The sequence below is a fragment of the Ursus arctos genome, unplaced genomic scaffold (assembly GCF_023065955.2).
Source record: "Ursus arctos isolate Adak ecotype North America unplaced genomic scaffold, UrsArc2.0 scaffold_26, whole genome shotgun sequence".
Classification (NCBI taxonomy): domain Eukaryota; kingdom Metazoa; phylum Chordata; class Mammalia; order Carnivora; family Ursidae; genus Ursus; species Ursus arctos.
The window spans coordinates 1,110,882-1,123,456 of NW_026622941.1; the positions used below are offsets into that span (position 1 = coordinate 1,110,882).

General features: G+C 52.2%; 1 protein-coding gene across 1 annotated transcript; it reads left to right on the plus strand.

The window, feature by feature from the left end:
- The first annotated feature begins 6,227 nt into the window (after nt 1–6,227).
- Nucleotides 6,228–11,940, plus strand: TMEM121B (transmembrane protein 121B). Its single transcript, XM_026502753.4, has one exon. It carries the CDS (start codon nt 7,361–7,363, stop codon nt 9,104–9,106), a length of 1,746 nt encoding a protein of 581 aa, XP_026358538.2. The 5' UTR covers nt 6,228–7,360; the 3' UTR covers nt 9,107–11,940.
- Nucleotides 11,941–12,575: the final 635 nt, after the last annotated feature.

Genomic DNA, 12,575 nt, shown 5'->3' on the forward strand with positions numbered 1-12,575 from the left:
ATTTTTCGTTTTAGTTACTGAACTTTTCAACTCCAAAGTTTCCATTTGTTGTTGTTGTTGTTGTTGTTGTTGTTGTTATTATTATTATTATTATTGTTTTCCATCTCTTAATATACTCTATTTGATGAGACATTGTCATCATACTTTCCTATAATTCTTTAAGCATGATTCCCTTTAGTCCTTTGAACAGATTTATAGTAGCTGTTTTGAAGTATTTGTCTCCTAAATCCAACATCTGGGCCCCTCAGTGGCAGTTTCTGTTGTCTGGCTTTCTTTCCCTGTGTATGAGTTACACTTTCCTATTTTCTTTATATGTTTCATAATGTTTTAAAACTGGACATTAAAGATAATGTCTTGTAACAATTCAGGAAACTGACCATGATCTCTCACCCCTACCTCAGGACTTTTTGTCATGGACAGCATGGATGTCATGGGTGTCCGTGGCTGGACAAATTCAGTGAAGTCTGTTTTCCTTGTTGTGGAGCCTCTGATGTCTCTTCAATAGCCTTGGACATGTACCCAGTCTTCCTTCCCTCCTGGGATGGCTGCAGTTTTAGCTGGGTTCACACTGACTGTCTTTTCCCCTGATCTCCCAGTTATACTTCTGGCTGGTCAGCCTCTATTGGTGTCACATCTATCTGTTAATGTTCACTAATTGATAACTGATTGTCCTATTATTTTTGACAATGTCCTGGGGCATCCGTTGCTCCATCTCTGATCCAATAGAGTTGGGCCCCTTTGCAGGGGTAGTTCTTAAGACCAGTTTTTGAAGCTTACTCTGTCCCCAGGTGGGTTCTTTTTAGCTCTTTCCCTGGTTCTCTCTGTTAAACTTTTAGCTGGTTTACTGTTTCACTTGTTCCATCGTGGAACTATCAGCCTCCTCTAAATTACTCACCACCAAGATCTCTATATATTGTCTTCAACGGTGCCCTTACACTTGAACTTCTCCTGTTCCAATAAAGTCGGTCTCCTTAGGTCGAGCTACAGAGCTCTTCGTTTCTACATCTAAGGCAGAGCCTTTGCCGCTGCTCAACAAGTACTTCTCTTGGAGTGAAACACCGTTTCTATGAATTGGAAGGGGATGAGAGGAGGTGGTCACAGCCCCTTGTCTTCTCATTTTCCTCTCCCTGCCTGGAACTCCTAGGCTACAAGTGAGCTGGGACAGGGTGATTTGGCCCAGTAGTTTTGGCCTGCCCACACCTAGATTAGAACTTTCACTCTGCAGGAAGGGACTGGGCAGAAGTAGGGAACCTCAGACCTCTCAGCTGTGCCTTCTTGGGACAGGATTTCTATGCAGGAAGCAGGGGGGTGGGTAGGACTAGAAATCCCTTCCTAGGGAGACTATTGTCCTAGACTGGGAGATGGGGAGCCCCTTCTTGGCTGTACTCGCCTGAAGTAGAGTTTCTATCACACTCGGCGGGGGGAGGGAAGGGAGCAGGTCTTGGCTTAAATGCCACAGACTCTTGCTATTCTTAAAGAGATATAGTATGCTTTTTTGAATAAATGTTTTTCCATTTGCTGGGTGCCCTAAGATGATTTTCAGAAATCTTAAATGGTTGTTTTTTATAGTTTCCACCAGTTGTGGTTGTTTCACTGGGGAGAAAATTTACGGAGCTCTACATACTGCCATTCTTAGATGTATTTCTCCCTGCCTTATTCTTTTCTTTTTCTATCCTATTCTTTTTATAGCATTATATTCTTTATGTTTTTAATCATTGTAAACCTATTGGTGGTATGACCTTCATCATTTGAAGTTCTTGGTGGTGGGGGGGAGGGTCTAATCTTGCTGTATGTTTAATCTACTGGCTTTCATTCATTATGGGTTACATCCTTATGTGTTTTGAAATTTGGGCTTGTGATCTCACTTTTACTGTGTTTTACCTATGGGACTTTTTAAGGCCAGGGTTGAAGGTGTGTCCCTTCAGAACTGTTTTATATTTGCTTTTGGTAAGCATCCATGGTTATTATCAGCCTACAACCAATATTTATGTTAATTTTTCAGCATGAGATCATTCAAATTCCAAATCCATACGTGGTATAAACTCATGGTAATGAATTTCCAGGAAGGGTTTTTATTTCACTTCCAGCCTAGGCCAGTGCTCATTCATTTCCATGTAGTCTCCCTGTTTGGGTGGTAGATTTGTTTTTCTAGTCCATCCTTTCATTGAGGCTTCTGGTTTTATGTAGGAAGGTCAGCTCTGCCTTCTTGCCTCATTTGGGTTGAATGCCAGGTTTCCTCTCTCTATTTGGCTATTAAATCGAAGTTCCCATCTGTGTGGTCCACTAGAACTTGCCGCAGTGATGGAATTATTTTATATCTGCAGTCTCATATGGTGGCCACTAGTCACATGGGGCTTTTGAGCAGCTGAAATGTTGCTAGTGAGATCGAGGAATTGAATTTTGAGTTTCAATTTATTTCAATTAATATTAATGTACGTACATTTAAATCAGATTGCTGTTCATGGCTTGTCACCACCATCGTAGACAGCATTCCCTGTTGAGACAGACTGCATATGTGAAGGCGCTCACAGCGTCAGTTACTTCACTCACCATTCTGGTTTTCAGTTCACTATTTATGGCCCCAAGAATTTATCTTATTCTTTTAACTGGGCATTTAAAAGGACATTCAATTTTATCTTGTGTTCTTTGTGAGCTGGAGAGGTTTTATATTATCTAGTTCACAGTATTGCCAGAAGTGGAACATAGTCTTTGTTTTCATTTTCTCTTCCCTCCAGTCCATCATCCTTACTGCAAAGCAACTTTTCCAAAATGCAGATCTGTTCTTGTTACGTTTCTGCTTTCAAGCGTTCCCTATTCCCCCAGAATGCAGCCCGAGTTCAGTGTGGCATATGCGTCCTCTGTAACTTAACCCCTGCCTCTTCCCTCGGCCTTGCCTTTTACTGCATCTCCTTGGACTTCATAGTCAAGCAGTGTCAAATGCTTGTAATTCCTTAAACGTGTCCTGCTATTTCATACCATAGGTACTTGGTTCATCTTGCTCCTTCTACCTGGAATGCTCTCCCAATCCAACCCCCCTCCTATCTGCTGACCAACATCTGCCCACCTTTTACAGCAGCTCACACATCTCCTCCTCTCTGAAGGCTTTACCGACCCCGTTTGTACCTCTTCTGGACCCTGTATAGCATTCGGTCACTTCACTGTGTTTCCCTCCCAGGGTGGACGCTTAGGAAAGGACTTGCTTTGCTTTAGTCTCTGGAACCCCAACTCCTAGCCTGGGGACTGACACATGGAGGTGCTGATGCTGGCACTTCTTTATCCAAGAGGGTAGTGGCATCTCTGTGAGACATTCGTGGGGCAGCTCAAGGCACAGCCTTGCTCCAGGTATTAGAGGAGGTCTGAGTTGGGACGGGGTGGTGTCTATCTTCAGAGAGCTCTAAAAGTCGTTTTGAGGCTTCAAGTTCCTAATAAGCCCAAACTTCACAGATTCGTCCTACTTCAGTCCCAGTTCCCTGCCAGCTTTCCTTTCATTTTCTGGGAGTCAGTATGGTGACTGTGTAGTTGAGAGCCAGAGGGCCCTGCTGGTGTCTTTTCACCAAGCACCTGTGGGGCTCTACATACCCTTCTGACAGTTCTCTTTGGACCTGTTCTTTATTCTTGCTGTGAAGGTGAGAGAGGGCAGTGATAGTGAGCAGAGAATGGATCAGGAAAGAGTGGGGCCTTGGTTCAGTATGTGGAAGGGCTGGCCTTTCCTCACTGAGCTTTCCTATGCTGCTGAGCTGGCTGAGGGTATCGTTCCCTAGCTCCTCGTCCATCCACTGCTGCTCCAGGAAGGCAGTGAGGGCAGTGAGCCCCTGGCCTTTCTGTTCTAGGAGGACAAGAATATTAGGACTCCAAATGAATCTTACCCAGTGTCCAGTGTTTCGCAGGTTTTTAGGGAAATATTTTTTGGATTGAAACCTGCTTAGTTTGTCTCTGTCCCCCAGGATGCCTTCGAGCTCCTGCCATCCTCGAGAGTGGTGGGTGGTGAGAGCTCTGGGCTGAAAGAAGTCTAGATCTAACCTTAAACTCTGCCCTGAACTAGCTGTGTGACTTGGAGTAAGTTGCTTAACCTCTCTGTGTCAGTTTCCAGGTATTGTGTGTAAGATACTTAGCTAGACTCTCAGTGCTTATGAGGTGCTTGGTGACTGTGTCTTCCCTTTTCTGCATCCTTGTGGGATATTTGCTCTCACTTTATATATGAGAAGGTCTTTTTGTCTTCCTCCTTCTCCTTGTCACGTCTTTGTCAAGCCTTTCCAGCCTGAAGCAAAGGCTGTGTGTGTGTGTGTGTGTGTGTGTGTGTGTGTGTGTACAGAAGATTAGAAAAAACCCGGTGGAGCAAAGAGGAGATCCCTCCAACACCCAGGCCACCAACTTATTCTTTCGTGTACTCGGACTTCTCATCCTTATTTTATGTGGTCTTTTATTCGGGACCTCAGATCTGAAAAAATTGGGCTAAAAGATGTCATACAGAAAGTTAATCTAGCTGATTGACAGTCCATTTCCCAGAAATACAAAAGATAACTTCCGAGGGCTGCTGCAGTTTAAGTTACGGGGGGCGGGGGGATCCCCATCCTGGAGGCACCTGTGGGAGGAGGGGCTGGGCCTGCCAGGTGAGAGCAGGAGGGGAGCCCGTGTGAGTGGTGAGTGGGTCAGGGGAGCTGGCAGGTGTGACGAGTGCGGACAGATCTGTCAGTCTTCTCTCAGGAGCCCAGTTCTTTGCCTTCCTCAGCTGCTTTTGCTCCTTCAACTGCTTTATTAACTTGGGCAGAAGTCTTGGGTCAGCTTTCAGGTTAGTTGTTGGCTGGTGTTTTCCCTGGGGGAGAGCTGGGAGACTGGCTGTAATCACTCCCATTAGCAGTTGGCAGCTCCCCAATCTTGCTTTTGAACTTGGACTGTCTCAGCCCTGACATCTGCCAGGTCTGCTGTGATGCTTACACACGCGTGCGGGCTGCACCCGCTGTTTAGTGCCCACCTTGCCCCATGTGGGTGGGCCTTGGCACCAGCTGCCAGAGCTAAAGCTCTCACACTGTGAGGTCTGAGAAGACCAGCTCCAAGAACCACTGTCCTAATGAGAGCAGCTTTGCTCCCTGGCACTTACCGAAGTGCAAAGCCATGGGGGCACAGAACTTTGAATGTGGCCTCAGGAAGGAATCCAGGCCAGAAAACATCATAAGTGGCTTGTGCCATGAGGAAATGTTCCCTGGGAGGTTAAGACAAGAGCTAAGTGGAATTACGATAACACCAGCTGCCTTTCGGTGAGTACATGCTCTGTGCCAGGCACTAGGCGAAACCCTTTGAACTCATGACCTCTCTTAAAAACCGCCTGTTAGGGTAGATATTGGCCCCTTTTTACGGTTGGATAGTGTGAGGCTCAGAGAGGGGAAATAACCAGTTCAAAATCATACAAGCTAAGTGGCAGAGCTGAGACCACCAACCCCAGAGCTCACGTTCTCACCACCTAATGTCTCTGTCTGGCATGACTGGACACAGAACTTTTTAAAGGTTCTGTGTGCCAGAGGCAGGTGGAAATAGTGTAGGTTGGTGGTTCTAAATCGCATATCTACCATGGATTAGTTGTAGAGACTGACCTCCAAGAGACTGGAAAAAGCAGGGTTGCCCAAACTGACCCTTATTGACTAGGTCGATACAGGGGCAAGGGCTAGGCAAGCAGCCACCGTGGTGCTACCGCGTCCTTCTCCCTGGCGCTGCGTGGTGTCATCTAGGCAGGTGAGCCCCAGCAGCACAAACTTGAACAGCAGTAGAATCAAGGCAGGGAACTTGCAGCCTGAAGTATGTGGAGAAGGAGGAAGGGCAGACAAGCTTCCTGCCTTGCTGATGTGGCTGGAATGTTTGCATTATACATGAACCTCAGATTTTTTTTTTTTTTGAGCCCCGAATGCTCTAGTCATTGTTTTTTCCCCTAAACCTCTAAAGCCATAACTCTACCTGCTGCTGTCCTGAGTTGCTGATGGGTGTCCAGCCCCGGTCATGAAATAAATCCCAGGGGTTGAGTCAGAAAGAGCTCCCAGCTTGTAGCTGCAGGGCCTGTCCACAGTGGCGGCTTATAATATTCACCAGCACCCTCTTTGAGCCTTTGTTTTTATCAAGGTACCCATAGCTCTAAAGGTCCCTTTATTTTCCTCACTGCTAGATACATCCTTGTGATTTCTTTTTTTTTTTTTTTTTTAAGATTTTATTTATTTATTTGACACAGAGATAGAGACAGCCAGCGAGAGAGAGAACGCAGGCAGGGGGAGTGGGAGAGGAAGAAGCAGGCTCCCAGCGGAGGAGCCTGATGTGGGGCTCGATCCCAGGACTCCGGGACCCCGCTGTGAGCTGAAGGCAGCCGCTTAACGACTGAGCCACCTAGGCACCCCTATTATTTCTAATTCCCACTTTAAAGACCTCTGAGAAGACCAAAAGCCCCACTTGGCTGGGGCCACATGAATAATTCTTTTACCTGCGCTCTCTCCCCAAGCAGTTACATTGGAAGAACTGCTCCATTCACTGGAAAGTGGGACCTCCCTGAGGGTCTATCACTGAACCCAGTGCAGGGCACAGGAATATGTAGAAATTCATGTCTGGGCTGCTGTTCCTGGTCATTTTAATCAGCATGGCCTGATTCCTCCATTAGTTTTCAAGTGCCCGAAGGAGAGGCAGGCTGCCCCAAGTGAAAGGGCCCTGGCGTAGAGGCCAAAGCTGCCCCTGCTGCCTGCAAAAGAAGTTGTGCTGACCAGGAGCAGAGACCGGAACGTGTGGTCTGTGCATGGTGTTCAGAGGCATGATGTCCACGGAGACCAAGGCCATTCAGCCGGTGGGATCGCTGAACGACTTTTCTGGGAATCCTCTGCTCCGGTTAGGTCCTCCCAGTGCCAACCCCGCCCCACTCCCGCTTCCCCGTTTCTCCCTCCTCCCCTCTCATCCTCTAGGCCCCCCACAGGGCTCCCCACCCCAGCTCTCAAGCCTCAGCAACACCCCTTCCCCCTTTTGTTCCTGCTGATCCAGCGAGCCAGGCTTTCTCCTTCTCTGGTCTCTCCTCCTCTCCCCCTTGAATCCAGTCCTGGTTTCCCCGCCGCCAGCCTCCTTTTCCTCTCCGACTGGGCTAGCTCCCCGCCCCCGCCGCGCCCGTAGTCACCGCGGTGGGTTCAGCTCTTCGCCTACCCCGCTCCCAGCCACCCGGGGCTTGGCTCGCCCAGTCCGGTGGCTCCAGTCCGGATCTCTCTGCTGCCCGACCCGGGTACGAGTCCCAGCCGCTGGGGAGGAGGCGGCGGCTGGCCCCGGCTCCCCTCGGCCGCCTTGCCAGCCCGGGGTTGGCGGGGAGGGAGCAGCTGGGCAGCCCCCCGGAGCCCCTCGGAGGACAATGCACCCAGCGCTCGGCAACCCCCGCTCGGTCTCGTCCTCGTCCGGCTCCTTCCCACCGCCCCCTGCCGCTGCCCGCCTGCAGCCCCTCTTCCTCCGGGGGGGTTCCTCCCGCGGCCGGAGAGGTTCGGGCGACAGCAGCACCAGCACCAGCACCAGCCGGGGGGGAGGCGGCGGCAGACGCAGCGGGGGCGGCGGCGGATCCCCCAGCAGCAGCACCGGCGCCGAGAGAGAGGACGACGACGAGAGCATCAGCATCAGCAAGCCGCTGGTGCCAGCCGCTGCCGCGGGCCTCCAGGGACCCCCGGCTCAGGGGTGCGCCCCAGCCGCCGACCCCGCGCCCGCCGCCTTCTCCTCCTCGGCCGCCACCTCCTCCTCCACCTCCACGCCCACCTCCTCCTGCAGCATGACAGCCGCGGACTTCGGCGGGGGCGCAGCGGCCGGGGCCGTCGGGGGCCCCGGGGGCCGCTCGGCCGGGGGCGCGGGCGGCACCGGGACAGGCAGCGGCACCTCCTGCTGTTCGTGCTGCTGCTGCTGCGGCCGCCCGGCCCGGACGGGCCGCAGGGGTAGGCGCCGAGGCTGCGCCCCCAGCCCGGGGTGCCGCTGGGGCTACCAGGCGCTGTCCGTGGTGCTGCTGCTGGCACAGGGCGGTCTGCTGGACCTGTACCTCATCGCCGTCACCGACCTGTACTGGTGCTCCTGGATCGCCACCGACCTGGTGGTGGTGGTGGGCTGGGCCATTTTCTTCGCCAAGAACAGCCGGGGCCGTCGGGGCGGCGCGGCGAGCGGCGCGCACAACCACCACCAGCACCACCACCACGCCGCGCCGCCTCTACACCTGCCCGCCGCCTCGGCCGCCTCCGCCGGGGCTGCGGCAGGGGCCAAGGCTCGCGGCGGCCGCGGGGGCGCAGGTGGCCCGGGCGCTGCCGGGGCAGCAGGCGAGTTCGCCTTCGCCTACCTGGCCTGGCTCATCTACTCCATCGCCTTCACGCCCAAGGTGGTGCTTATCCTGGGCACGTCCATCCTGGACCTCATCGAGCTGCGCGCGCCCTTCGGCACCACGGGCTTCCGCCTCACCATGGCGCTGTCCGTGCCCCTGCTCTACAGCCTGGTGCGGGCCATCAGCGAGGCGGGCGCCCCCCCTGGCTCGGCGGGACCCCTGCTCCTGCAGCCCCAGCAGCACCGAGCCGCCGGCTGCTTTCTGGGCACGTGTCTGGACCTGCTCGACAGCTTCACCTTGGTGGAGCTGACGCTGGAAGGCCGCGTGCCGCTGCCTGCGCACCTGCGCTACCTGCTCATCGCAGTCTACTTCCTCACCCTCGCCTCGCCGGTGCTCTGGCTTTACGAGCTCAACGCCGCAGCGGCAGCTTCGTCCTGGGGCCAGGCTTCAGGGCCGGGCAGCTGTAGCCGCCTTCTGCGCCTGCTGGGCGGCTGCCTGGTGGACGTGCCCTTGCTGGCGCTGCGCTGCCTCCTGGTGGTGAGCTACCAGCAGCCCCTCTCCATCTTCATGCTCAAGAACCTCTTCTTCCTCGGCTGCCGCGGCCTGGAAGCCCTAGAGGGCTGTTGGGACCGGGGGAGTCGGGCCTCCCCCAGTCGGGGGAGAGGGGGCTATGGGGTTCCGCCTTCTGCCCCACCACCACCACCACCACCACCTCAGGGAGGCTCCCAGCTGGGCCACTGCATCTCGGAGAACGAGGGGGGTGCCCATGGCTATGTCAATACCTTGGCTGTGGCCTCCCAGAATTGAGGAAGGATAAGGGAGAGGGGCTTGCTTTGGGGTTGAGAGACCCCAGCCCCTTGTCCTTTGACTGTCTCTCACCCAGATTTGATCAGGCTCTATTTGGAAGACGGAACTGTTAATAGGGCTAAGTGTGTCCTTCTGCACCCCTTGGGTCAAGACTACTTGGAGGGAGACCAGCAGCTAATGGTGAAGGAGGAAGGTCCACTTACTACTCTAGTCTTCCTTCTCCATGCCCTACCCTAATCTAGCCTCCAGGGGCCGGACACCTCTGCTTCTTGCTTTTCACACCGCCATCCTAGTTCCTGTCCATTGTGTGTGTGTGTGGGGGGGGGGTGGTGGTGAAAAGGGGGTGCCCAGACAGGGGTGCTGGGCCTTAAGCCTTCCCCCTTGCTTGCAAGTGCCAGCTTTGTATAGGCTGTGATTAGTGCGGGCCATCAGCGAGGCCCCTGAAACTGATCCAGAATCCACAGTTCCCCTGAAGTGTCTATTGGATTTTTTTTCCAGATGGTAGATGCAAAGTCTGTGTTTGTCTGTGTGTGTAGTATAGTTTTCTTGTGTCTGCACTGTGGCCCCTTGCAATCAGTAGGCAATCTGGGGAGGCCCTGTCCTTCCCGCCACACATACGACCACCCTCCTCATTCCTACCTGAATTTGTGGCCATGAATTCCCAGAAAGAGCTGGGCTCCTGGGAGCTGCCCAGTTGCTCTCCTCCAAGGGAGACGCTCACCCAGGATCTTCCTCAATTCTACTCCTCTCTTCTCAGCTTGGGGGAGGAGAGGGTCCATACTCTAAGGACCAAAATGCACCCTTTCTTGGGTGAGTGAGCATTTCTACCTCCGTGCTTACAACTTTTGTTGCATTGTGCACTGATGCTGCTTGCAAAAAATAAAGGCAAAATACTCAGAAGTTGCATTCAACATGGCCACTGGATCCAGCTGGGGTTTGGTGCCAGTCTTATTACAGGGTCTGTGGAGTATCAGCCATTGGCTTGCCCTCCCTCTGCACCCAGAACTCTTATCCTTCCCGAGGTTTGTTGCTGACTGGGTCAGATCTTGGCTTAGAACAACAGCTTTGATGGGGTCCCTGGATAGATGTGAAGTTGGGGCTCCCACTGGCTCAAGGAAATCCAGTTTCCCATCTATCCTTCCTCTAGGAAGCCTGGTGCGGATCAGAAACGGTGGTGATAATGACCTGCTCATTAACTCTGCTCTGCTTAAGAGAATTTCTAGGGAGAGGCAGGCTGCATGGAGAGGCTGAGCAAATCCTCCCCTGCCCTGCCTTCCTCCCTGGCATTCTTGTTGAGATTAATGACAAGGGACACCCAGGGGTTGCCCACCTATAGTTGGGATGTGGGACCTCACTCTTGGAAACTTTGAGGGTGGATAAGTATTTTTAGGGTAGGTTAGAGTGCAGGAGGACAGTTGGCAGCAAGGCCAGGAAATACTCACTTTCCTCCACCCCAGACTAGGAAGGGGTGGGGGTAAAACTGTAAGAATTTTTGTTTCCCCTCCCCACTTCGTATGCTTTGTGTAGTGTAATGGAGCCCGGACAAAGGACCAGAAGTCATGGATTGTAGTTTTGACTGTCACTCGCTAGCTTGGATGGCACATCACTTTTGCTTTCTGGGCCTTGGTTTTTTACTTGGGGCCCTTCTCTCCCAACTTCTTGGGGGTTTGTTCACAGAAGACTTCCATGTAGATAGAGACACAGAGGGGCTGATGTCTTGACCAGAGTCCTTCTGAGCCTCCCCTACTGTCATAGTGGGGAGTGCTGAAGGAAACATGTTTACATTCAACGTATTATCTGTGCTCCCAGCCCCTCACCCTCCTAGGTCCAATATTAGCGGGTTGAATTTTACAACTAGTTTTTTCCTGCTTCCCCACTCCCTCCACCCCCATATCCTTTCCCTTTGAATTCCATGTGCTCAAAGTCCTGGGCCCAGACCACTCCCTGGGCTTCCATCTTCTCTCTCCAACTTTGCTATTTCTCTGCTGCCTAATCTCAGTGGCTGTGAACAGACTTTGTGTCTGAGCCATGGCCCCCCCCCCCCCCCCGGCTGGCCCCTGCCCCACCCCCTTTCTCCTGTTTGGATGGTGGTCTCCCCCGCTGAGTGACTGGCTGTAAAATCTGAGTGCTGTTGAGTTTTCTGGTGGGAGGCTGTGCTAGGTTCCGATGAGCTACCACTTCCCTAGAACATCGAGACTGATGGCAACTTGGCCAGCCCTGGCAGAGGCCGGGCCTGCTCAGGCTGTCTGCCGGCCTCCCACTCACCCCTGGACGTTCTCTTTCAAACATCTGGTGCAAGCACTTTGCGCTCAGGGGTCAATCCCTTCCTTCTGGTGTTTTTTTCTTGAGTGCTTTTACTTTCTTTCCTTGCCCCACTCACAATGAGACATGACCCCTAAAGTTTCGTTTTTTTCTAGGGGCATCTGTAGTGGGGTCAAACTGGAGATGTTTCCCAGGGGTGGGGGTCTCATAAACATGAGGTGTACTTTCTCCTGAGGCTCATGCCAGACGTATGGTTCACAGGAAAGTACCCTGGGTTCAGCATTCAGACTGCTGGCCTCTAATGTGTGAGCCAGTAAGGCGTGCCCTTGATCTGAGCCTCTGACTCTATGGACTGTAAAAGGGGGTTGGACCAGCCCCTCTCTAAAGGCTGTTCTGATATAACCTGGCCTGTTTCTGAGTCTGTGTGTTTTTGGGGAAGAGAGCTGGTTGGAAGTTAGAGCCTGGAAGAAGGGAAGTGACACCTCACTAGCATTGAGCACGTTTTTTCCCCCCTTTTTCTTTTTAAAAATAAAACCAGCCTCTGTTCTGAAAATAAAAAACTTGAGACTTGTGACAAGCTTCCTGTGTGGTTTGTTTTAAGATCTTTCCTGTCCTGGTTTCCTTACGAAATTCTTAAATGTCACTCTGACATTTGTCATCATTTTATAGGCTTGTGTTAACATTGTGGGTCCACTTGGCCACTTCCTTGTAGGCAGTTGGCACTATTCAGGGAGGCAGGGGGCTTTGGCCTTGACCTGGGGGGTGTCTAGGCAGGCCTCCTGTATGCAGAGCTAACTCACGTGGGCTCTCGGCCTGAGAGACATTTCCCCAGACACTTGGGGCTTCCACTCCCATTTCTTTCTAAGAATGACTTCCCAAAGAAAGACTGAGAAACTTATATTCATTACTTTGCCCTTTTCTATGACTCTTACCCCAGCCAGAGGCATGAATTATGTATGAATGAGAAGAACAAGGCCTTTTTTTTTTAAACAACAACAAAACAACACAAAGGGGACTGTGAAGTCTGACAGAACATTAAGTCTGCACAAAAATAATAGTTTTTTTTTTTCCTTTTAGCACAGAGACAGCCAGTGCTATTCAAACCACTCTGTGCTGTTGCCCTCTGATGCTTGTGGCCATCCCAAAGGCCACACAATGGTTGGACCCAGAGGGTGAAAGAGGCAAACTCAGAGCATGGGAATGTAGG

What these genes read in the sequence shown, in the direction of transcription:
- TMEM121B (XM_026502753.4), top strand. Translation starts at nt 7,361, where the DNA reads ATGCACCCAGCGCTCGGCAACCCCCGCTCGGTCTCGTCCTCGTCCGGC.